The sequence below is a fragment of the Pollachius pollachius genome (assembly GCF_949987615.1).
Source record: "Pollachius pollachius genome assembly, chromosome: 6".
NCBI classification, from domain to species: domain Eukaryota; kingdom Metazoa; phylum Chordata; class Actinopteri; order Gadiformes; family Gadidae; genus Pollachius; species Pollachius pollachius.
The window spans coordinates 25473652-25498406 of NC_136939.1; the positions used below are offsets into that span (position 1 = coordinate 25473652).

At 43.0% G+C, this 24755-nt stretch overlaps 1 protein-coding gene across 1 annotated transcript; it reads left to right on the forward strand.

The window, feature by feature from the left end:
* The first annotated feature begins 853 nt into the window (after positions 1-853).
* On the forward strand, positions 854-23670 carry slx9 (SLX9 ribosome biogenesis factor). The gene is made up of 6 exons (XM_079738105.1): positions 854-1147; positions 1574-1688; positions 13141-13209; positions 14425-14605; positions 15871-15939; positions 23530-23670. Exons 1-6 carry the CDS (start codon positions 947-949, stop codon positions 23660-23662), a joined length of 768 nt encoding a protein of 255 aa, XP_079594231.1. The 5' UTR covers positions 854-946; the 3' UTR covers positions 23663-23670.
* The last annotated feature ends 1085 nt before the right edge of the window (positions 23671-24755 follow it).

Here is a 24755-nt window from a genome sequence, read left to right on the forward strand (position 1 = left end):
CTGTATCGATTCATATCGTTTATAGATTGTGGTAGTAGTAATAAAAAATACAAATTATAATCATTGATTGTGTCTCATATTCGCGTGTGTGTGTGTGTGTGTGTGTGTGTGTGTGTGTGTGTGTGTGTGTGTGTGTGTGTGTGTGTGTGTGTGTGTGTGTGTGTCTTTTCAAGAAGCCTCTTTTTTTATGCTCGTGGGTGTGTGTGTGCGCGCGGGTGCGTGTGTGTGTGTGGTATATTGTATGATATATTTAACCACCAGTATTCAGAAGAAGAAAAAAATATGCTGACAAAAAAACCAACAAGGCGGAACCAAACATCGTCTGACACCCCTTTATACATTCACGTTCAATTTACAGTTTATATACACAAAATTCAAAGTCCTTCTGGAGGCGGAACCAAACACCGCGTGTCACCAAACACAGCTTATCATCAATTTCTTCACATGTAACAAACACACCGCATACAAAGGAATCAAAACAACCTGTCTCACTATCCCACGGTGAAAGAGATAAAGACACAACAGATAAAGATATTTATTAATCTAAAAATAAATAAAATATAAGAGCAAAAAACGGTCAGTAGTAGCAGCAAAATATATATTGATATATTATAATAGTGCAAAATATAAATATTGCAATATATATTGTTGTAGGGAAAAAGACAGTCTCTCAAACATTATAAGATTACATTTACAAGACATTTAGACATTTACAATACATTTACAATTTATTAGACATTCACAAGACATTTAGGGTTTCTTTCCAACGCAAGTCGGACCAAAACAAATGGAGGGGGAACCAAACACCGCGTGTCTCCCCTCCCCCGCCGGACCCATTAGTCGGGCGCACCGGGGCACGTTTGTTGTTGATGTGAAGGATACACGTTTCCTTTGTATCTCTTACAGCTTAAACAACGCATAACGCTCGTATTTAAACAGCACAACCATGGTGGGGAAGATGAAACATATGCGGCCGAAGCTGCACCAGGAGGCGGTGAAGCTTGACAGGCCGCCGGGCTTCGGTTTGTCGCAATCTGCGGAGAAAGCACCGAGATCTGCGTCCGACGGTTCTGGTGGCCCCGTTCTGCGCATGCGCACATCCAGTTTTGCTCCTCAGCCTGAAATAAAGCCTAAAAGCATCCTAAAGGTCGGTGATAAATACTTCGTATGAATGTGTTTTGGATGACAATTGAGTAAATTATATTCATGAAAATATATATATGGCTTGTGCTGGTTTTTAATACACACTCCCATCATTTAAACAGGCCCTCAAAATCCACATTTTCAAGATTGCTTTCACCACAGAACCTCCTTCCCTTTTTATCTCTCCCCTTACTCCTTTTAACTTTTCTATCTACCTATTTTAATTTTGTAGCTACCTATTTTATTTGATTTTTGTACTTATATACGTTCTTATTCAATGATTTTATTTTATTTGTTTTATATCTTCTCTAAAGCTACTTTGAGTATCTAGAAAAGCGCCGTATAGGTTTAATTTATTATTATTATTATTGTTATTGTTATTATTATTATTATTATTATTATTAATACATCTGATTTGTGATGAAAACAGGTACCCACTGCCTTCCCCAATTCTATATTTGCGGGCACCAAAATCACCCCGGAGGCCCTGGTACAAACCCTGAAGTTTGAAGAACCCTCCGATCTCCACATGCATATCAAAAAAGGTAAGGAAAAAATAATAAAATAAATAAATAGGGTGATTCTTAAATATTTTGGTGCCAAACGTGTTTATATAACCGGAAACTTCTCTTGTACATGGTTAAGAAATAATAACTGTACAATCTTGATCCTTAAATCCTTTAAATATGAGGCTTCTGCTGCCAAATGCGTTGTTTAGGCAAAGGGAATTTTCGCGCGGTAACTCACCTCGGCCGCTAGATGGCGGCCGGGGTTAGGAATAATGAATTAGATTCAGCGACTCGGCTGAGTGGACGGTTTCTCTGGGATTTCTCTCCTCTAATTAAGCTCAGAGTCCCGCATATCAGAATCTCTTTATTGTCATTGCCCAAAGTACAACGAAATTTAAAAGTCAACCAGACGGTGCAATGAACAACAACACATTTTAAATATATAAGAAAGCTAAATAAAGATACATATGACAAATAAAGATAAAATATACAAAAATAACAAATAAAGCAACTTGAAAGCCAGGCAAAAATATATTTTTTAATTGGGCCCGTGTTTGATCCGATATGAATGAATGAACGGCCGATTCGTCTGATCTCCCGGCTGCTCTCTGGAATCTTCATTACCCAGCGTTGCGTTCCTCTCCAGATAGCGATGGAGGCTGTAGTGCGTTGAGCGCTGGCTACTCGAGGGAGCGAGGCTATTTTTAGCGCAGGCAGTTGAATAAATTTGGCTTTTTACAGCGAGAGACGTAAAGATTTTGTTCATCATCATGCAGTCTAGAAAAATGTGTGTGTCTGCGTGTATGTGTGTGTGCGTCCTCCGTCGTCTTTGTGTTGCGCTTGTAAGGTTCACTGTGTGTGTTTTTGACTGTGTTTAGACAGTGCATGAGTGTGTTCATGACACTGTGTGTCTGTGTGCATGATAGTGTGTTTCTGCCCTCTCTTTATAGATGTTTTCCGTCCTCTCTATTCTCACCACATGAGATTGTGGAGGACGTTGTTAAAACGTTGACGTTAAACTCTACAACGTGGTTGGTAGTTCGTGCGTGTGTCGTGTTGTCTTAGCGGTGAGACATTTATGTGTTTTTGTGCGGGCATCCCCCAGTAGGGGTTGTTTACGCCCTCGATCGCCCCTTCATAGCAGCCAATAACGTCTCTCTCTCTCGCTTTCTGTCTCTCTGTCTCCAGTGTTTCCCACAGACCAGGTAGCAATGTGTGGCGGGGGAGGGGGTCGGTAAGACGTAGAGTCCAGCTGGGGAAGGGGGGGCATTTCGCAATTGCTAATTCGCGTAATCGAGCAATCGCGCACAAAATACATTTCAAAGTGGACCGGCCCACCGGGAGACCTCCCGATCTCCAGCCTCTGCTGCCGAGCAAATTAAAATCGCTGGTAGAACGGCCTGGGGGTCTTAACGCCGTCATATATATAAACTATAACTGTATTTCACATTAATTGCAATTATTACACGGGTCTTCTCAATGCCATGGAACGCTCTGTTCACTTGCATGGGCTCTTCACAACTTCCGGCGGTGAATTATATTTGATAATTCACTGTTGCTAAGTATAATCATGAGTATAATCGACCGCTGTCAAGGAAAACAAAGGATTTTTTGCCTCTAATGGCCTCTTTGGTATCACTCCGAAAGTACCGGTAACTTGTCAACCCCAACGTTTTCGGTTGCTAAGCGACGTCAACGTCTTTGGCAGACTATTTCTCTGCTGATCAACACTACGAATGCTGGTAACAAATAAATTGTAAAAAGACACACCAAGTTATTTTTTCGTTTTGGCAAGTAGCCGTGTAATAAGCGTGATAATGTATAGAACATCGCCAGTCATTATCGAAAATAAGTCCCTTCAGGGCGAAGCAAGTTCCTGTTCGCCCTGTCGGGGCTTATTTCCCGATAATGACCGGCGTTCTATACATTATCCCTTACATATCCCGCTGCTTCGGGTTTGCCTTTGTAGGCGTGTTGAAAGGAGGAGCGGGCGAATCCGCTGTCAGTGCGTGTGCATGTATGATACGCGGGTTCATCCAATAAGTGGTAGTGTACCCGCGCACCATTGGCATGTATGCGCGCTTGTCTCTGTGTGCGTGTGTGAACGAGAATGACAGGAAGAAAGAGTGCTATGCGGAGATGAATGAACGGAACGATGTTTATATATGAAAATCGCTTAAAAAAAAAAACAGAATCAATTTGTGGCGCTTGGTGTTGATTCTGTGGCGCTGCGCCACACATTGGTCTATGTATGGGAAACACTGGTCTCTCTCAATCTCTCTCTCTTTCTCTCGCCCTTATTCTACTCGAACTCTAGCTCTCGCTTCGTGTGTGTGTGTGTGTGTGTGTGTGTGTGTGTGTGTGTGTGTGTGTGTGTGTGTGTGTGTGTGTGTGTGTGTGTGTGTGTGTGTGTGTGTGTGTGTGTGTGTGTGCGTGTGTGTGTTAGTAAGAGTCTGTCTGTGTGTGTGTCACTCGCAGCCACTCTCTCCCTGCAGGGATGCAGCCAGACAGGGCCGTCTGTCTGTCCTGCGGCAGACACAGACAGACAGACGGCCCTCTGGCTCTGAGCTGGCATCAGTGCGTCCGTTCACGGTCAAGTCCGAACCAACGTGACGGGGAACTCAGATGAGTCTCATTTAAAGGGCAGTACCACCCACTGGCAAAATAAGAGCTTGTTTATACTGAGGCATTGCGAACATTACCATTACCATGTACATTCAGGGCGTTTATCAGACGCCAAATAGACGACACAATAAGAACGTTGGTCAGAAAAAACAGAAACAACAATATGAATATCAATGTGAACCTGACGAAGCAGCAGCGAAACGCATTGTTCACATTAATAAACAACAGCTTACCAGTGTGCGGTGATTTTACACTTTTTTTGGCTTTATAACAATATATCGCTGTCTGTACAGTAAGGATGTTCATAGAACCAAGTGGAAAGCACTAACAATCGCAACAGCGAACAGAGGGGATTGTGCCCCAAAACTGAGAGCAGCCTACAACAAACTCACCTGCCACGTGTGGCCGACCAACAGATCACTGTTATACTGAAGATCGTTCTAAACATGGGCATTTCTGATAAATATATGTATAGATTTTTCCGAAAACGATGAGCTATCGTGGTGAGATTTCGCGATGCTGTCAGCAGCTGTCTACTTCTCCATCTTGGGAACTATCGTTCTATAGTTCAAAATAGTTCAATGTTGTGTGCATAACTAAAAATCTACCGATCTATATCTTTGTTGACGTTTAATTAATTCACTCTGTTATACAACATTTTAGTACCGTCGTTGATTAACTGATATGAGCATTATAATGAGCGATGTTGTAAATGAAAACCGCCACACACCGTTGCATTATTCTAGTTTACATTTTACATTTAGGGGATTTTGCTGAAGCTTTATCCAAAGCGATTTGCAACAAATCCTTCACCCATTCACACACCGCCGGCGGAGTCGACCCCTCAGGGCGACAGCCAGCTGGTCAGGAGCAGTCAGGGTGAGGCGTCTCGCTCAGGGACACCTCCACACTGAGCTAGGAGGAGCCGGGAATCGAACTAGCAACCTTCAGCTTACCAGCCAACCCGCTCTACCTAGCTTAGGCAACCGGTACTGATGGACGTACGGGTCGGTCTCAAGAAACCAGAGAACAGAGAGAGGGAGAAAGAGAGAGAGGCAGACAGACAGACATAGAGACAGGCAGGCAGACAGAGAAAGAAGGAGAGACAGAGAAAGAGAGAGAGACACGGAGAGGAGAATTGAGGGAGAGATTGATCGAGGGAGAGAGAGGTCTGGAGGTCTCTGCGTGTGGTCCAATCTCTCCATCTCTCCCGCTGATACAACAGGACGTGTCGCTCTGCTTCTGTTTTCCTCTAGAAGCTCCAGAGGGAGAGAGATAAGATCTGCGACCCGCTCTGGGCTGCTGACGGGGGGTGGGGGGGGGGGATACCCGATCACCCCCCAGGTGAGGAGGGGGGCTCTGATGGTGTTAGGGGGAGGGAGGGGAGAGGCGGGAGGAGGTGGTTAGGGGTAAGGAGAGAGGATGGGGAGAAAAGGGAGGGAGGGAGAGGGGGGTCTTTACCACTACTCCCACTGGGAGCATCAGGCCTTTCTTTTGGTGGAATGGATGAAATGGGAGAGCAGGGAGTGAAGTGTGTGAGCGCGTGCACACACAAACACACGCGCACACTCAAACACACGCGGGAGCCACACAGGCTCAAACACGCAAGAACACACAGGCGTGCTCAATACACAAACACACACACGCACACATAAAGAGAAACAAACGTACACGTACACACACACACACACGTTAAGACACAAACGTAAAGACGCACTCAGAGACATACAAAGACACACATGCACGCTCACACATACACTAAAATCCAAATACATTCCATTTATAGGACGGGTTTGAGGTTCTAGTTTTAATACAGTTGAATCTGTCCTACGTTCGCTGTTTAAGAACAGAGCAGAGAATCGAAGCGCGTCACAACTGCTACAGCCAACAAAGTGTGTGTGTGTGTGTGTGGTCTCCCCGCGACATAACCCATTCATCTAATTACAGTGCAACACACTTATTGCTGTTGACTTAAGGCAACCCTTTAAGAGCAGTATTGTGTTTGTGTGTGTGTGTGTGTGCTCCACACGAGAGGTAACCGATACGTCTAATTAAAGTGCAGACAGAGTGCTATGTCAACGGGGTGCCAGTTAGATTCCCTCCTCCTCCCTTCCGTTCGATTCCAAGCTAGCCGTCGCACCGCGGCGCACACTCTGTGTCGTTAGCGACTTTTTGGCGGGGGAAAACGATACTACGGGTAGCTCGGAAGTTAGCCGCGTGAGCTTGGCCTTGCCCGGAGCTCAGAAGTGCTGAGCTGAGGTCGGTGTTATCGACCACAGAGAGATCACAGAAGATAAGAGAGCACAAAAAAAGATTTGATTTAATTCCATCGTGGGCTGAAATGAAAACAGAGATGTGTCTGTGATTCTGTTTACAAAGTAAAACGTGGAGATCTATCAACAAAGATCGCTGTACTTCATTTCCTGGCGTATTTCACTTCCTGGCTGATATCGATTAGTTATATTTGCAGGCAAACAGATTTATTCTCTTGTCCCTTCAAGGCTGCATTTGAACATACAAAGTCAAATAATAAATGACTTGGGGCCTTGCAATTCCTTGATATCCAAACATTTGCTCATTTGTGGGTCCGTCTTGTCAAGTACATTGAAAAAATCTGGATTTGAGATTGATATTTCAATATTTCTAATAAGAATATTTCTTATTATTATTATTATTATTATTATTATTATTATTATTATTATTAATAACCAACAAGAAAAATATAATATTAGTGCTGGAGTGGAGAAGAATCCAAACAAATTTTAAAAACGTTTACTGAAACTAATTGGAAATATATTTTTTATATGTTTTTAACATGTTTTTGTATATGTTCTTTTAAAATTGTAACCGTTTTTAACTGAAAATTGCAACCAACGTATTCATACGTCAGTACATTTGCATGGTTAATATATATATATTTTTTTGTATTGGCGAAATGTTATCCATTTCAACATAAAAGCGTGGCATCAGAGAGCTCAATTGTTCTTCTAGATAATCCTCATGAAAGCAAGGACAGGGGTGAGTTCCTATTATAATCCTTCACATTCACACTAATCCCTTTGCGTTTTAACCACAGTCATCTAAATAATCCCGGACAATACTCCGGCACTCAAAGGTCCTTCACCTTGCTAGCTACTTCTACAAGCTAGTACCTTACTAGCTCCATTTCTGTACTAAAAACATTCCAGACTGAACAAAGTAAAGCAAAAACATTGTTAAATTACATTCAAAACATGCAAAAGTTCCATTCCACCTGCGTCGGAGAGGAAGCCTCGAACAAAGACATGAAACACGTCCATTAGCGGCTTAGTGCTTTAATGCGAAGAGGATTAAGCGGTGATATCATTGTTTCAATGATATCATGTTCCTGCCTGGTTTGGTTTAAGTCAGCTGGGTTTCAGCGCGACGCATTTCATCCCGAAGAACGGAATCCTGTGACAACAACGTGAATTGTCTTGTTCATGCTTGGGGTCGCCTTAGCTCTGGAGGTACAGCAGGTTGGCTGGTAAGCTGAAGGTTGCTAGTTGGATCCCCGCTCCTCCTAGCTGAGTGTGGAGGTGTCCCTGAGCGAGACGCCTCAACCTGACTGCACCCGACAAGCTGGCTGTCGCCCTGAAGGGTCGATTGTGTGTGAATGTTTGCGTGAGCCCTTGTGAGTCGCTTTGGATGAAAGCGGCTGCTGAATAAATAAATAAATGCACTGATCGGGAGGGTTTTTATATTTTGGATTTTAACGCCAACTTTGGACGGAGAGTTGTTTCCCCTGTAGAACTGTCCCCTCTCTCCCTCCCTCCTTCTCGCTCTCTCCCTTTCTCTCCCCTTCTCTCATTCCCTATCTCTCTCTCCCTCCCTCCCTCTCTCCCTGCATCACTCCCTCTTCTCCTTCCATCTCTCTCTCTCTCTCTTGCTCTCTCTCTCGCTCTCTCTCTCTCCCTGCATCACTTACTCTTCTCCTTCCATCTCTCTCTCCTCCCTCTATCCCTACCGCTTTCCTTCTCTCATTCTTTCTTTCCTTCTCTCTCTTTCTCCCCCCCCCCCCCCCCCATAGGACTGCATGCGTCTGCTAAACCGAGCGCCTTTATTTTGAAAGCCGATCTTGCAGTAGTCTCTGGAGTCTGAGGAGGAGGGCCGCTCCTCACCTCAGACCCCTCTGTGTCTGATCTGCGGTGACATTCGGCCTATCGCTTGACCGGAACCTTTGACCCCCGGCCGCGCCCGGACCCCCACAGATCGATTGGGGGGGAGGGGGAACGCCATCTTCTGATTGGTCAGTCTCGTCAAGGAATGTTTTACGGGCTGCGTGTGTTGGATTTCAACATTTTCCCGACATTTTGTTACAATAAGCTTTTCTTTCCCTCCACCTAAGTCCATTCAAGGTGTGTGTGTGTGTGTCCTGTGATTGGTGAAGTAGTCGGCTAATCGGTATAGACCTATAGAACGCACACAGACACACACACATAAATATGAAAACAAACACACACATAAAGGGAGAGAGAGAGAGAGCCCCAATCCCAATGTCCGGACTCACAGACTTTATTGCGCGTTCTCATGAAATTAAAGGCTTTAGGGCTGTCCCAATGTCGAATTCCAAAGGGCCTGAGGGTTTGAGTCAACACTTACCCAGCCCTTTCCGTGAGTCCACATCAGTGCAGACTTCCCCTAAGGGAATTACCCACAGTTCAAAGCGTTGTGACGTTTACCGCGGAGACCATAGGGAAATTAGGAAGGTAAACAACAAGACGCTACTGCCTATAGAGTGGCGAAGTCACGCCCCTTCCGGTAGAGCCCATGGGACCTATGAGATTGAAAAATATGAATGGGTTTCAATGGAGAGAAAGTAATTATTTTCTTGTCTCAGTCTTTATATGCCCCGGAATACACATATGTTGTTTGTAGATTTAAATGATAATTTTTCATACAAAGAAAACAACATTTTCGTGAAGAAGTTTGATAATGTAATGTTTTTTCCAAGGGGAGGATAAAAGCATCAAAGGAGGTGAAAACCATTATAAGTGGGGCCATGTTGAGAGTTTCAGTTATGCTGATGGGGAGATTGTCAGTCTTGTCCACGCCAGTCGCAGGGAGCGTGACGGCACATACGAGACATGTAGTCTTTCTCATTGTGTTTTCTCTAAAGCCTGTAACTGAACAATTGCACAATAAACAGTCAAACTCTTGACATGAAAAATTATCATTTAAATCCACAAACAACATATGTATTATCCGGGTCATATAAAGACTGGGACCAGAAGATAATTACTTTCTCTCCATTGAAACCCATTCATATTTTTCGATCTCATAGGTCCCATGGGCTCTACCGGAAGGGGCGTGACTTCGCCACTCTATGCGCGACCAGATAGGAATTTCTGCCTTTTTTTTAGTGAGCCGCATAGTTTGGATCAGCTCACCAACAAGAGCCTGCTCTTTTGGCTCCCAAACGGCTCCTCATATTTCTACCTATAATTCAGCCAAATGTAGCCCGTTCTGACTTTTGATTAGGCCAATAATCACCTAAATTATTCAATGCATCCTTTATACTGAAGTATTCAAAGGTAAAAATTATATTTTCGAATATGAATAAATTGCTTTAGCCGATTGATTTCATTGCATTTACAAAAAAACAAAAAAAACATCAAAATGAGAATTCCCGAACCGGCATGTGTCAGCAACATCTTTGTCATTAAACGTTGTCAAGGTAACATGTGCTCTCCTGAAGTGCTGTCCCAATCCCATATATACCTATCTGAGGCCATGTGGCCTCACACACTCGCTCACTTAGCACCTGAGATCAATTAAGTCTGTGAGTCCTTAGTCCTCAGGGCTCACTTTGGGATTGGGCAAGAGAGAGAGAGGGAGATAATGAGGGAGAGGGGGGAGAGAGTATTAATGGGGGAGAGAGGTATTGGGGGAGGGAGAAGAGAGGGGGAGAAGAAATCTGAGATAAAGGGGGAGAGAGAAAGGGAGACAAAATGAGAATGGAGAGAAAGGGGGATAGAGAGAGGGGCAACTGGGATGTGGTATCAGCAGCCTCACCTGGTCCGAGTCTCTGGGGCGGAGGCTGACCTGACACCTGTTGCTCGTTGACCAATCAGAGGTCAGCACACTTAATCCTTGGCACTTGTTTCTTTACTGCACCGAGAGATATACTGATGTTTCTCTCCCTAAAGATTGTATGTCCAAGTTGACAACTTTAATAATATATTATAACTTCAGGTATTAATTGCATTGATTGCAAGTTTCATTTAGCCAAAGGAAACGGGTATTAATTTATAATAGTTGTATGATTAAATGAAAGGGGATCGGATTAAACCAGTGTATACTTCTTCTCACTCCTTTTCAAATGTGTTAAGAAAAAAGGGTTAAAGTTCCTTGTTTTTGATTCTGCGAATTGATGATGCATGTTTTTCTTGCATATTTGAAATAAATAATAATCAATCAATCTCCTGGCAAATGGCCCTTTATCAAGCGTGCAAGTGTACAGTATCATCTATTCTTTCCCGAGGGTCAAAGTCGATTTTTAACATTTGGACCGTTAACATTTTCAAATAAACAAGAATTAACGGATGGAACTAATGTTGGACACCTCGAAGGGCATTATCCCGCTTATAACATGGTCACTTGCCAAAGAAAATAAATGAAGACCATTCATTTATATTTTCATGCGTTTTACAATCCAAATATAATTTTTTTCACAAGCCATAACTTTGTTTCCCTGGTAACGCCTGAGGGTTTGACTAGTTCCTGGAACAATCATTACCCTCCTGTAAGGTTCTTATGCAACTGAAACATTGTTCACTCCAGTAAATAGGACGGACCTTAACTTCGACTTGGCAATGGGAGGTATTCTAGTCCGCTCAGCTATGAGCCAGAGACCTAACGTTATGCATTGTACATATTTATAATTCGAAATTCGTCCCAGCCTTTATACCAAAGATACTATAGGGTCTAGAGCAGGGGTCTTCAACGTTTTCCAGGCCAAGGACCCCCAAACTGATGGAGAGATGGAGCGAGGACCCTCTACTTATATATTGTATAAAATTGTGTTATATATTAAACTGTCCTTCTTCTTAATTGAAGGAGCAGGCAGAGAAAAGCTCTCTCCTGCTGGACTTTCATTAAAATCAAATACATAAAAATGTCGCAGCCAGTCCAGATGTGTCAGGTGTGCGCCCTCCTTTTTTCTTATATTGAATACTATTGGCTAGCACCTGTGGATTACCTTTGGATATGCGCACCACCCCTCTTTTTAGGTGTGTGCTAGAGACATGCGAACGTACGCCATATAGTACATTTGGATCATATGATAGGAATAGATCTATTCCAATTAGAAATCAGATCAAAAGTGTCCATGTAAACGCGGCTAGTGTGTTGGATTCATTTTAATGTGTATTTAAAGACATTTCAATTTGTGGAAACAATTGCAGGGGGAATATAAAAAAAATGTCCAATCAACCAAAACTTTCGCGACCCCCTGAAGTACCTCTGCGGACCCCCTAGGGGTCGCGGACCCCCTGTTGAAGACCTCTGGTCTAGAGCATATAACCACGTTCTCTGATTACAGTTTAATTCATTTTTCACAATTTACCAGCTCTCGTTTAGAAGGCTGAACAGACAATTTGACTAGAACTACTTAGCAGGTAGTTGTTTTTTTGCGTTTAAGATATTAAGTGATTTCTTGCCGATTATCCATGGCTGCATTTGTGAATGTCGGCACACATCGAATAATCGATTATTCGTTCATACCACCCACTGATTATTCGACCATGAAAATTTTTAGTTATTCACATCCCTAGTATTATCCAAAGCACCTTAAAATAAGTACAGTCAAAAAAAAGTATAGTCAAAAAAAGTAAAAGTCTGCTTTATTGTCAATTCCTAAATATGTGCAAGACAAATCGAGTAATCTAAATTTCGTTTATCTCCGACCCACGATGAAATACAGAGGAAATTATAAAATGAGGTAAAATAGAATAATTAATATTGACAATAAATAATTCTAAATAATGCAACGTAAGAGAGACAAAGACAAACCGGTATATATACAGTAAAGTAAAACAAATGAAAAATAAAATAAATGACCTGAATGTAATTGTTCAAATGTAAATTATTACTCATAGCATAAGACGATAAAAATAGGTGGGTTTAAAAGTTGGACAGTAGCCAGTTTCACTCCCTTTTTGTCTGGTCTGTTTTGGAATGCGTGGATTCTTACGGACGCTTAACGTTCGTGCTGACTTTGTTCAGGTTTGCCCCTTGATAGGAAGGTCTATCGGGACCTGGCTGACCTATGGGCGAGGGAGGAGGGGGTTTATGACCTTGCCGGGGGGCCGGAGGCCGTACAACTTCGCCCCGTCAGCGTGTTCACACACACGCATAAAGACGCGCACACACAGACACACAACATGCATAAAGAGGTCCACACACACTTAAAGAGGTACACACACACATAAAGACGCACACACACACAGAGACAAACACGCACACATAAAGAGAAACACACTTAAATACCCACGCACAAACACATAACAGAGCATCAGTGCCATCCCAAGTTAGGAGTTGTCGACGGTCATCATCATAATCATCTGTTAGCATCACAGAATGTTTATTTCTCGGTTTCCCCGGAAAGCAATCCGAAGCTCTGACGGTGTTAACTCTGCTAACGACCCTTGCTCATGGCTATAGGCAGGTTTTCGTCTGGGTTGTCGGAGGCAAAGCGAGAGAGCCTTGATTGTGTTGTTTTGGGTTCACGCCCAACGTCTGGGAATTAGGTTTTTAACACAGTGTCACTGAGTCATAACTATTTAATTGTGATGCAATGTGGTCTCACTTAAGTGTGTGTGTGTGTGTGTGTGTGTGTTTACAGGCCAGGAGGAGAGGAAGATGAAGCCTAAGAAGGAGAAGATGAAGGAGAGGAGAGACCGATGGCTCAACAGTAAGCTTGCTCTCTCTCTCTCTCTCTCTCTCTCTCTCTCTCTCTCTCTCTCTCTCTCTCTCTCTCTCTCTCTCTCTCTCTCTCTCTCTCTCTCTTCCCCCCCCCCCTTTTTTTATAAATGTTTGCTGTCTTTACTTTTGAAACATGAATCAGTTAAAATCAACAAAAATGCAAACATTTGAAGTCAATTGGTTCGAGGACAAATAATGAATTTGTTAAATCTTGAGAATCACAAATCCCTGGCTTTTATTATAAGTTCCCTCATGAAAAGACTATTCCGAAATCTGTAATCTTTACAAATTATCCGTACAGTTACCAAAACGCATGCAAGTTACAAAAAACCTAAAAAAATATATTTTTTCTCATTTTAAAAAGTTGTGTTTGCGATGGTGGTTCGTCCATCGTTCGCCTGACACCTTATTCAATTAAAACATAGTTAAATTCAAACCTAATTAAAACACAAAATATACCCCCAAAACCAGCTAATACGTTTTTTTTTAACGAAAGTCGTACACTTGGGAAATGACATCCGCGGTTTACCAAGACTAAAGGGTCAGTTATGGTTTCACGACGACGCAACGTGTGGGGGGTTACGGACCCCTTACGCCCTTGCGTGCGCCTCCCCAAAAATGTAAGTGGGACGAAGCAGCAAGGGCTGGGATTGGTCCGCTCCCTAAAACCCGGCGCAGAACCACAACAGGTTCCCTACCCCGGCCAGAGCGACTGCGTGGTCATTGCGTTGGGTCCTGGGCCGGGCTGAAGGTCTCTCCGTCTTACTCCCAGTAAGACACCGCCCGTACACCAACCGCCCCCCCTTTCCCCCACCACCACCACACCCTCCACCAGCACCAGCAGCAACACTATCTGCTCTAATTGCGATCAGCCTTGTAATGCTATCTGCTGAGACAATCAATCCCCCCAGTAACACAAACCATATCCTCTTCATATAATCAGGCCTTAATGGCCTGGGCCTGTCTCCCGGCTCGTTCGCCATCCCTCTGTCTCTCTGTCTCTCTGCCTGCCATCTCTTTCTCGCTCGCTCGCTCGCTCACTGTCTCTCTTGCTCTCCCTCTCTCGTTCACTCGCCCTCTCTCTGTCTCCCTCTAATCCTCTCTTCTGTAAATAACTTTTTTCTCCTCTCCTCTCTCCCCCCTCCACCCTCCTCTCTCCTCCTCCATCCCCCCCCTCCCCTCTCTCCTCCCCCCCCCTCTCCAGAGATCAGCTCCATCAAGCTGGCCCGGGAGCAGCAGGCGGCGTTGGCACGGCGACAGGCGACGCCCGTCGTGGGGGACATGAAGGCTCTGGCCGACGCCCTCCCGGAACTCTCAGAGCTGATTGGCCCCGCATGCGCCGCCTCCGACTCCGCCCGACGCAACCGCAACCGCAAGAACAGAGTGTGGGTGGAGCCTACGGGGGGGGGGGGGATGAAACGTCTTTCATTTCATTTATTTATTTTCAGGACAGTTCACTTTAGTCTACATTTCTGTAAATGCGCCAGTGTTAGCCAGCAGGCTAACTTTCAACTGTAGTCCTTTGGCAAGATGTTAAGCTAGGCACAGGATGGCTAAAAATGAAAACATATTAAAGAATACACACAGCAACAGATAACAACTGTGTTACATGATCCCAATAGACTCCATTAAAACATATACAAAAACAACCATTCATACACACCGTAGGTTAGACAAGAGAGCTACATCAATACATAGCAACAGACACACACTTAGCTTAAATACCATCAAAGGTGTTCACATGTGTGATTGCTTAAAAGCCAGTCCTTAAGACGGTGGGTGAATGTATGGTGGGGGGTGCAATTTCTGATCTCCACTGGCAATTGGTTCCATAGTTAGGAGGCTCTCAGAGAGAAACATAATTGACCAAAGGAGCTGGACCTAAGAGGAACGACACAGTCCCCTCTTAGAGCAACCCTTGTGGGTCTGCTGTTCGATTTTTCTCTGCTGTATAAAAGTGCAGAGTGGTGGGGGAGCCTTGCCATTGATAATGTAAAAAATTAGACATACGTCAGTTTGTATTAAAATGTTTTCCCAGCTGAGCAATTTATATTTGTCAAGGATGTAACAGTGGTGGTAAAGTTTGTGTTTTCTGTCCAAAGCTTAATAAGATGAGCCTTAATGTTGTGCTGTTCACCTGATTCCACCTCGTCATATGTTATGTTAAGCGGGGAATTATCATAGAATTCATATGCTATGATAGTCTTCAGGGGAACAACACTTTTTACTGACCCAAATTTTTCTCCTCAACCTCTCCCTCCTCCTCCACCTCTCCCTCTCCCTCCTCCTCCTCTCCCTCCTCCTCCTCATGTTTGTGTCCTCCTCCTCTCCCTCCTCCTCCTCATGTTTGTGTCCTCCTCCTCTCCCTCTTCCTCTTCCCCCTCCTCCTCCTCATGTTTGTGTCCTCTTCCTCTTCCTCCTCCTCATGTTTGTGTCCTCCTCCTCTCCCTCCTCCTCCTCATGTTTGTGTCCTCCTCCTCCTCTTCCCCCTCCTCCTCCTCATGTTTGTGTCCTCCTCCTCTCCCTCCTCCTCCTCCCCCTCCTCCTCCTCCTCATGTTTGTGTCCTCCTCCTCTCCCTCCTCCTCCTCATGTTTGTGTCATCTTCCTCTCCCTCCTCCTCCTCCTCATGTTTGTGTCCTCCTCCTCCAGGCCTGTGAAGAAGAAGCCGGAGCCCACAGACTTCACTCTGATGAAGCAGTCGCAAAAACGCAAACTCCTGTAAGAGAGACACAAACACACACATGCACGCACACCAAAACACACAAACACACGCGTGCCAAAACACACACACGCACTCTAGGGATGGGCGATATGGCCTAAAATCCATATTGCGATATACATTGCAGCCTCTTGCGATAACGATATATATCACGATATAAAAATCATAAAATAACCGCTTCAGAACAGGTTACATAGACCCTAGAACTGCTAAATGTATTTTAAAAATAAAAGAGAAATATAGTATGTCGTTTTGAGAACATTTATTGTGCAACACTGTAATCATTCAACATAATGTTGCAGATAAATAAAATTCAAGTATATTAGCTGCTGAGACAAAGAAAAGCGTCAAGTATTGGGTTTCTTTCCTTTAGTGCAAACCATTCTAAAAGGCACTACACTTAGGGCGTATTCACACCAGGAAAGTCCTTAGTTCGATCGCTATGGTCCGGACCAAAACGCAATGTTTATTCTTTTGTTTGGTGCGGTTCCTTTTCACATTGCAATTTTTCGCAAGAGTCCAATAATTTGTCGACAACGCACGTGTCTGCGTAGATTGTTCAATCATTGGACAAGACAGTCGGGGGGGTGGGGTAACGCGGGGTAACGCATAAAAAAAAAGTAAACAAAGACAACAAACTATGGAGATTCAGAGTGCTGCCCTCGTTTTGCTTATACTGATTGGTTTCATTCTGTTACAAACATTTGCAGTACTTTAAGAGCATCAGAGGCGTTTGGCACAACGTCGATTTTATGATGTTATGCTATCCGCGGACCGCTCGAACGCCTTCTCCCCCATCCTTGTACTGAATGTATTAAATGCATCGGTACGTTCTCCAGCATACTTTATATGTTGGGGTCTGCCCAAATATCCAAAAGACATTTCCTCTCATCTTCGCTACAATGAGCCAAGGCTCATTGTTAACGGGTCTGATAACGTGATGCCGGTCAAATAACGTGACGTTGATCTTTGAATTTGCCGCGCTAATCAAACAATATAAATAAACAAACAGCAATGGGAGCCTTTTTGCGTCCAAAAAGGCATATTATTTTTAGAACTGGGTCGGACCGAGCGCGGTCGCGTTCACATCTCAAGCGAACCGCACCAGGGTTCGGTTGGAAGCGAACCGAGAACACCTCTTCGGCTGGGTCTCGGACCGGCTGTTTGGTCCGCACCAGAGTTCGATGGTTTGTATTCACACCAGCCCTAAAGGTCCACACCAGCGATTTTTTTGGTTTGGTTCGAACCAAATAAAGCAGGTGTGAATACGCCCTAAGTTTAAGTCCTTGGTTCTTAAATGCCACCCAAGATGCAGAGAACAGGAAAAACTGGTGTCTATTTAGATAAGGAACAGACACTGACAATTAGGGATGGGCATCATTAATTGATGATCGATCATTGATTGTTAAGAATTTTGTCGATCACGTGATATCTTTTATCGATCAAAAGGAGGTTGTATCCCATATTGTGAGAGCGGAACAGCCAAGCCGCTGCTTGTCTGTTTAATACAGATTTTGTCTTTTTGATTTGATTCCCATATTTAGTGCGCACTAAACGAGTTTGGTCCCATGGTGCAGACCTTTTGGGCTGTTGCGAATACAAACCATGGAACTCTGGTGCGGACCAAACAGCCGGTCCGAGACCCAGCCGGAGAGGTGGTCTCGGTTCGCTTCCAAACGAACCCTGGTGCAGTTCGCTTGAGATGTGAAAGCGAAATGAGTCGTGACCCAACATGGAGCAAAGAGGAGACGGAATGTCTATTGGATATTTGGGTCCGATATCCAAAAGACATTCCGTCTCCTCTTTGCTCTGTGTTGAGCCACGACTCAATTTCACCCGACGGTCCGACAAAAGCACATAAAAAGTATGCTGGAGGACTTCCGGGTAACGGTCAAGCAGCATGGACGCTTGAATAGTGTGCTCCCTAACGCCAACACAATAAACTCCGTAAGAACTCGAAAATATAACAAAGGAAGATACATAGTCGTTGATAATGAGCGGTGGATCAAAGACAGGAAAGAACAAAAAAATCCCGCACAGTAAAGGCAAAGAAATGAGTCGTTCTGACGAGGAATTAGACGAGCTTACTGAACCTACAGCTATGGCTACAATGCAAGCTAGCTTAGATAGCATTAGCAAGCAAATCCAAGCCATGCAAAAACAGCTGAAAATTGACCTGAAAACTGTCAAAGACGGCATCACCACTCAAGTGAAAAACGAACTGGCTGAGTTTAAGGAGGACGTTAACCAGAAACTTGTCAAAATAAACGCAGACGTAGAAGAGCAAAATGATAGGATAGACGCCGCTTTGACTCGCACTGAAGAATTCAAGCAGTGGAGTACTGATGCAAAATGTGCACTGAAGGACATACTAAAGGAACAGAAAATAATGATAAGCTCCAGGCGGAACAACCTGCGAATATACGGCATTCCAGAAGATGCAGAGCTGAGAAGCGATTCGGTCGTGGCGTTTATTGACAAACGGTTAAAAGACGAGCTTTTAATTGAAACAGACCTCCAGATTCAACGAGCCCTGGCGCCGAAGCCGAAGACAGAACAACCACCAAGGTCGATTGTCCTCAACTTTCAGCAGTTTAATGTGAAGGAGATGGTTTTGAAAGAGGCGTGGGGAAAGAAAACGGTCAAGCTCGGAGAAAGTAGGATTTATTTTGATCATGACTACTCTGTGAGGATGCTGCAACAACGCAAAGCGTACACGAAAATGAAGAGGATTCTAAAGGGGGGAGGCATCCGCTTTCAGACACCCCTCAACAAGATGCGTAATCACTGGGCTAGTGGAAGGAAGATGTACGGCAGCGCGGAGGAAGCAGATGGTGACATGAGGAGAAAAGGATTTGAAGTGGATGACATCACTGATACCAGAGGCGCTACAGTCCGTGACGGGCTCCAGTCGAGTGGGCTGGTGCCTTGGGGACGCGTCGGGAGAGAACGAGACCGAACCTCGCAGGGAGGCACACGAGCGAACGGACGGCTGCAAGAATACCAACGCGAGGACAACAACGCGAGATGAATACCTAACTCTTAAGTATAAATGTGAATAACATATCCTTAAATTTTAATTCGGGTCAAAAAAAGAAAAAGGTTAGTGTTTAATTCGATGTGACCTAAAGGGATTTTGATATCAGACTTGTTGGCTCAAAGGGACTGAAGCACAGCTGCCTACAACATAGTCTAGTATGGTCAGATCTACCCCTTATGGGTTACATCTTACTACTAGCTAGGGGCCCTTCTCCCTCAAAAGGCATTTTCCCTCAAAACTAAAGGAGGGTTAACGTATGAGGGTTGTTGAGGTTGCTTTTTCTGTTTATAGTTATATTACGTTATTTTTTCATATGTTTGTTTCATATGATGTTACACCACAATGTGAACAGACCAAAAACAGCCTATGAATACCAAACAAGAATGTATTAAACTTATGTCTCTAAATGTTAATGGCTTAGGAAACCCAGTCAAAAGAGCAAAAATGATAGCTAAAATTAAAAAGGAGAGGACGCAGATTAACTTCCTGCAAGAAACCCACCTTCACAAACAGAACATGAAAAGTTGAAAAGATTTGGATTTAAAAACACTTTCTATAGCTCCCATTCTAACACCCGCAAAAGAGGTGTTGCAATACTAATTCCTAATGCCACCAAATTTGAATATCAAAAAGAAATAAAAGATAAAGAGGGACGTTATATTATTGTAAAAGGAACAATTGACCAAGCTATGGTAACATTGGTGAACATATATGCCCCACCTGAAAGTGATAAACACTTCTTTAAATCCCTATTTGATCTGATTGCTGTAGAAATGGAAGGTGTATGTATATGTGGAGGAGATCTCAATGTGATAATGAACTATGACCTAGACACAACTAGTCGCAAGAGAAATAGGAAACCTATCACAAAGGTAGTGAAAAATACATGGGAAGAAATGGGCTTTTTTGGTGTATGGAGGGAACTACATCCACTACAGAGAGACTTCAGTCATTATTCAGCAGCACACTCCGTATACTCAAGAATTGACAATTTTTTTATGCAGAAGGAAGACGGATAGAATCCAGGAATGTCAAATTTGAGTGGCCGATTTGTCGGACCATAGCCCAATCTATTTAAAAATATATTTGAAGTCCAGACGAAAAGACACAATATGGAGATTAAACGTGGGGATATTAAATAAACAGGTGGCCGAACAAATCAAAGTTGAAATACAGAAGTACTTAGAGGAGAATGATAATGACGAGACAGACCCAGCAATACTATGGGATGCTCTAAAAGCTGTCATACAAGGAAAATTAATTGCAATTACAAGTAAACTTAAAAAAGAAATAGAAACTCAGTACAAATCTGACCTGAAACAATTGGAACAAAAACAAAGAGAAAAATGACAAAAAAATAGAGCAACAAATGAAAGAGGTGAGACACTACAACAGGAAAAAGAGATAAAGGCTAGGTATTTAAAACAAAATTACTATGAATTAGGATCTAAAGCTGCCAAATTATTGGCGAAGATTACCTAAGAAGCAGGCAGGGATTACAGTCAAACTATGTGATCCTCATACCAACCAAATTAAATATGAACCAAAAGAAATTGAAAATGTGTTCAGGGATTATTACAAAGATCTTTACGCCCAAACATCAACAAAAAATCATAAGGATACTAAAAAATGTCTACACTCCCTGGATCTGCCCTCTATAGGTATAGTGCAAAATGAACGCATAACAGCAAAGATATCTACAGATGACATCCAAAAGGCAATAAGAAAATTGAAAACAAACAAGGCTCCCGGTACTGACGGATTTTCATCTGAGTGGTACAAAAAACTTGAAAAAGAACTGTCGTCAGTATTACTTAGAGCCTTTTAATTGGACCATTACCAAAGATAACACTCCTCCCTCATGGAAGGAAGCAATAATTAGTCATTCCCAAACCACTGAAGGATAAAGAATACTGCCAAAATTATAGACCAATATCGATTCTTAATATAGATTGCAAACTTTATACCACTATAATCTCAAACAGGCTCTAAACAATAGTATCAGATTTGATAGATGAGGACCAGACTGGCTTTGTCTTAGGTCGACAAAAATACCAGCAGCATTGATCAGCCTAGATGCCGAAAAGGCATTCGATAGGGTCAACTGGGATTTTCTATATTTAACCTTTAGAAAGATTTGGATTTAATGAGAAAACAATTCAATGCAAATCACTCTATAGCAAACCAACAGCTAGAATTAAAGTAAACGGCTCACTATCGGACAGATTTACTTTGGAAAGAGGAACCAGACAGGGCTGCTGTCTCAGCCCTACCTTGTTTGCTCTCTATATAGAACCATTAGCCCAAATGATTAGACAAGAGGATGTAATAGCAGGAATAGATATCAATGACCAAAACCATACTATAAGTTTTTTCGCGGACAACGTTTTGATCATATTAAAAGATCCAGTAAACTCCTTTATGAAACTTATGCAAATTTTAGAACATTTTGGCGTACACTCGGGTTACAAATTAAACATATCTAAAACTCAAATTCTCATGTTTTACTGCTCTCCAATTGAAGAACTTAAAGAATTAAACTTAAATTGGAAAGCTAAATCAATTCAATATTTATGCATTAGCATAAGCAAAACTTGTCACAGCTTTTCCAAACAACTATGACCATATTGATGGCCACATACGGAAAGATATTGAAAATTGCTCAACTTATCCACTGAGCCTCACTGACAGGATGAATGCAGTGAAAATTAATATTTTGCCACGTTTATTATATTTGTTTCTATCTTTTTTTTGCCTGTTGGTATACCACATATCCAGTTTCACAATTGGGATAGACTAATATCTAGATTTATTTGGGGGGGGGAAAACCGAGAATTCGATATTCCACTCTACAGCTGCCAAAAGACAAGGGGGGGGCTGGCACTTCCTAACTTCACAGAATACTTCAATGCAGCACAATTGTGTCCACTTATTTACTGGTGTAATGTTGATTATGTAGCTCGTTTGAAAGATATTGAAATGGCTACATCTGGGCCCCTGGGTCAACCACTCATAGGGCAAAGAGAAATTCCCGCCAATACTAAAGAAGAGGAAGAATTAGACCCAATAACAACTTTTACCTTAAATACATGGTATTCCGTTATCAAACAACTTAAAGTGGGAAGGGAACTTGGTCTATTAAAATGGGTAGCTTTTGATAAAGAATTCACACCGGGAACTTCTGATACCAGATTCAAACAGTGGACTGAGATGGGTATATATGTGGTATATATGTGGAAAATACACAGTCACTTGGATGGAGAGAATTCACTTTGAAAAACCACATTTGTTTCTTTATTACGCCGAAGATTACTAGCAAACAAATGAATTCTCAATAACCCTGCTGGAGACTGCGCAACTATATGGATCCTAACCATACACATGTGTTTTGGAGCTGCAGTAAAATTCAACCTTTCTGGGAACATATCCATGTCGTGCTGTGCGAGGTTCTAGCATACAAAATCCCCCAAACTTGTCTTGTCCTATACCTGGGACATATGGAAGGAACTGTGCACAAAGGAGACCAACATTTGATTGCGATTCTTCTTGCTGCAGCAAAAAAGGCCATCACTATGAACTGGCTCCAGACGGTTGCACAAAAACAAATAAAATAAAAAACGAAAAAAAAACAAAAAGTATGCTGGAAAATATTCATAAAAATGCCGATGCATTTAACAAATTCCGAGTCAGGATGAGGGAGAAGGAGTTGGACCGGTCCATAGATCATCTATATCACGCTGGATATCCATGATTGTTTACTTTCACCGGCGCTTTCTCCGTCTTTTTTTTTCCTTTGACGCTTTACCCAGCCCCAGACCTTTTTGTCCAATGATTAAACGTTCTTTGCACACATGCGGGTTTGTTGACAAATTCTGGCACTGTTGCGAAAATTGCAATGTGAAATGGAACCGCACCAAATCAAAAATTAAACATTGTATTTTGCTTCAACATGCATTATCGAGATAGACCGATAGAATTAAAATCTCTATCGTAGGCCATTTTTTTATCGTTTATATTGTATATCGTTTATATCGAGCATTACTAACGCACGTGCGCCAAAACACACACACACACACACGCAAGCCAAAACACACGCGCGCGCCAAAATACATACACGCACCAAAACACATACACACACCAAAACACACACACACACACACACCAAAAAACACACACACACCAAAACACAAACACATACCAAAACACACACACACACACACACACTATTAGTAGCTTAGCGAGGAGAGTACTGTAGCCTCATTAAGCACTTTGGTGTCAATTGCATTTATTTGTATTATATAATCTTTCACCAAGATGTTTTAACGATTACGTTTTTGACAATAATGACCGATCTGTGGGTATTTTTCTAAAATGTTCTCGATCTGAAGACCGCTTTGAACACGGTGTTCTCTGAGAGACCGTTTCTCTGGAATGAGTACAACAATAGAATAGACAATATGAACTTATATCAGAAGAAGAGTTATTTACAACACCAAAACTAACTCCTGTCTGTGTGTCTGTCTGTGTGTGTGTCTCCCCCCCCCACCAGGGAGTCTGAGATGAGTCGGTTCGGGGAGGCGATCCGCTCCCTGGCCTCACGCTCCAACCCCCTCGCCGACATCGGAGAGCAGCTGAGGAAGAGGATGAGGCAGCAGGAGGAAGGCCACCCGGGACCCTTATAGGACCCCCGCTGTGCCCCCCTCATCCCCCCCTGGGGGGTGAGGACCGGGGCAAGACTGTCTAACACCCCCCCTCCCATAGACTTGAAACGAGGAACAAACACACACACAGGCCTCAGAAACAGGCCGACACAGACGCACACAAATGAGAATACACACACACACACACACACATGTAGTTCTGTCCAACCCATCCCCCTTTTATAAAATCAAAGTGAGTACCAAACACACACACACACACCTCGGACACTGGCCAAACCACACACATGGCAACACACACACACACACTCCTCCCATGTTTCTGGCGTTCGATGGGGATTCGAATCCCAGAACCGGAAGTTTGCGACGCTCCCGGACGACAAATTCTCAGATGTTTATAAAGGACAATTCTGGTATTTTGAACATTGAGCCCCCTTTCTGGTTTGTCTAGGATGAAATAGAGTGGTTAACACCGAAATTTTGAATATTGGTCCTGTCTCGAGTATTTGGCTAATTTCAAATCGCCCCTGCCTGCTTCACAATGGCTGGCTATGGGCATTTATGAAAACACCCCGAAAGGTTTGTTTTCAGAAATGTGAAACTCATCGAGTCGTTAGTTCCTAATCATGTGTTTTATTTGGCATTTTGTAAATCTGCATTTTGAAAATGAAACAGAAACTGGACCAGAACAGGAAAAACAACAAACGGAAGTGTAGGTTTGTTGTAGTCTTTTCGCTCGGTTCTCCGTATGAACAGTAGGGCTAGAACTGAGCGAATTGAATACAAGCACCCCCCTTTCTGTTTCTGTTTCCGGTCCGGTTTCCGTTTCATTTACAAAATGCAGATTTATAAAATGCCAAATAAAACAAGACAAACGAATTTCGATGTATTTCGTATTTCGCTACGATACTTGATTAGGAACATCAACGAACATCACTTACGACTCGATGAGTTTCACATTTCTAAAAACGAACGTTTCGGGGTGTTTTTGAATGCCCATAGCCAGCCATTGTGAAGCAGGCAGGGGCGATTCGAAATTAGCCAAATACTCGAGACAGGACCAATATTCAAAATTTCGGTGTTAACCACTCTATTTCGTCCTAGACAAACCAGAAAG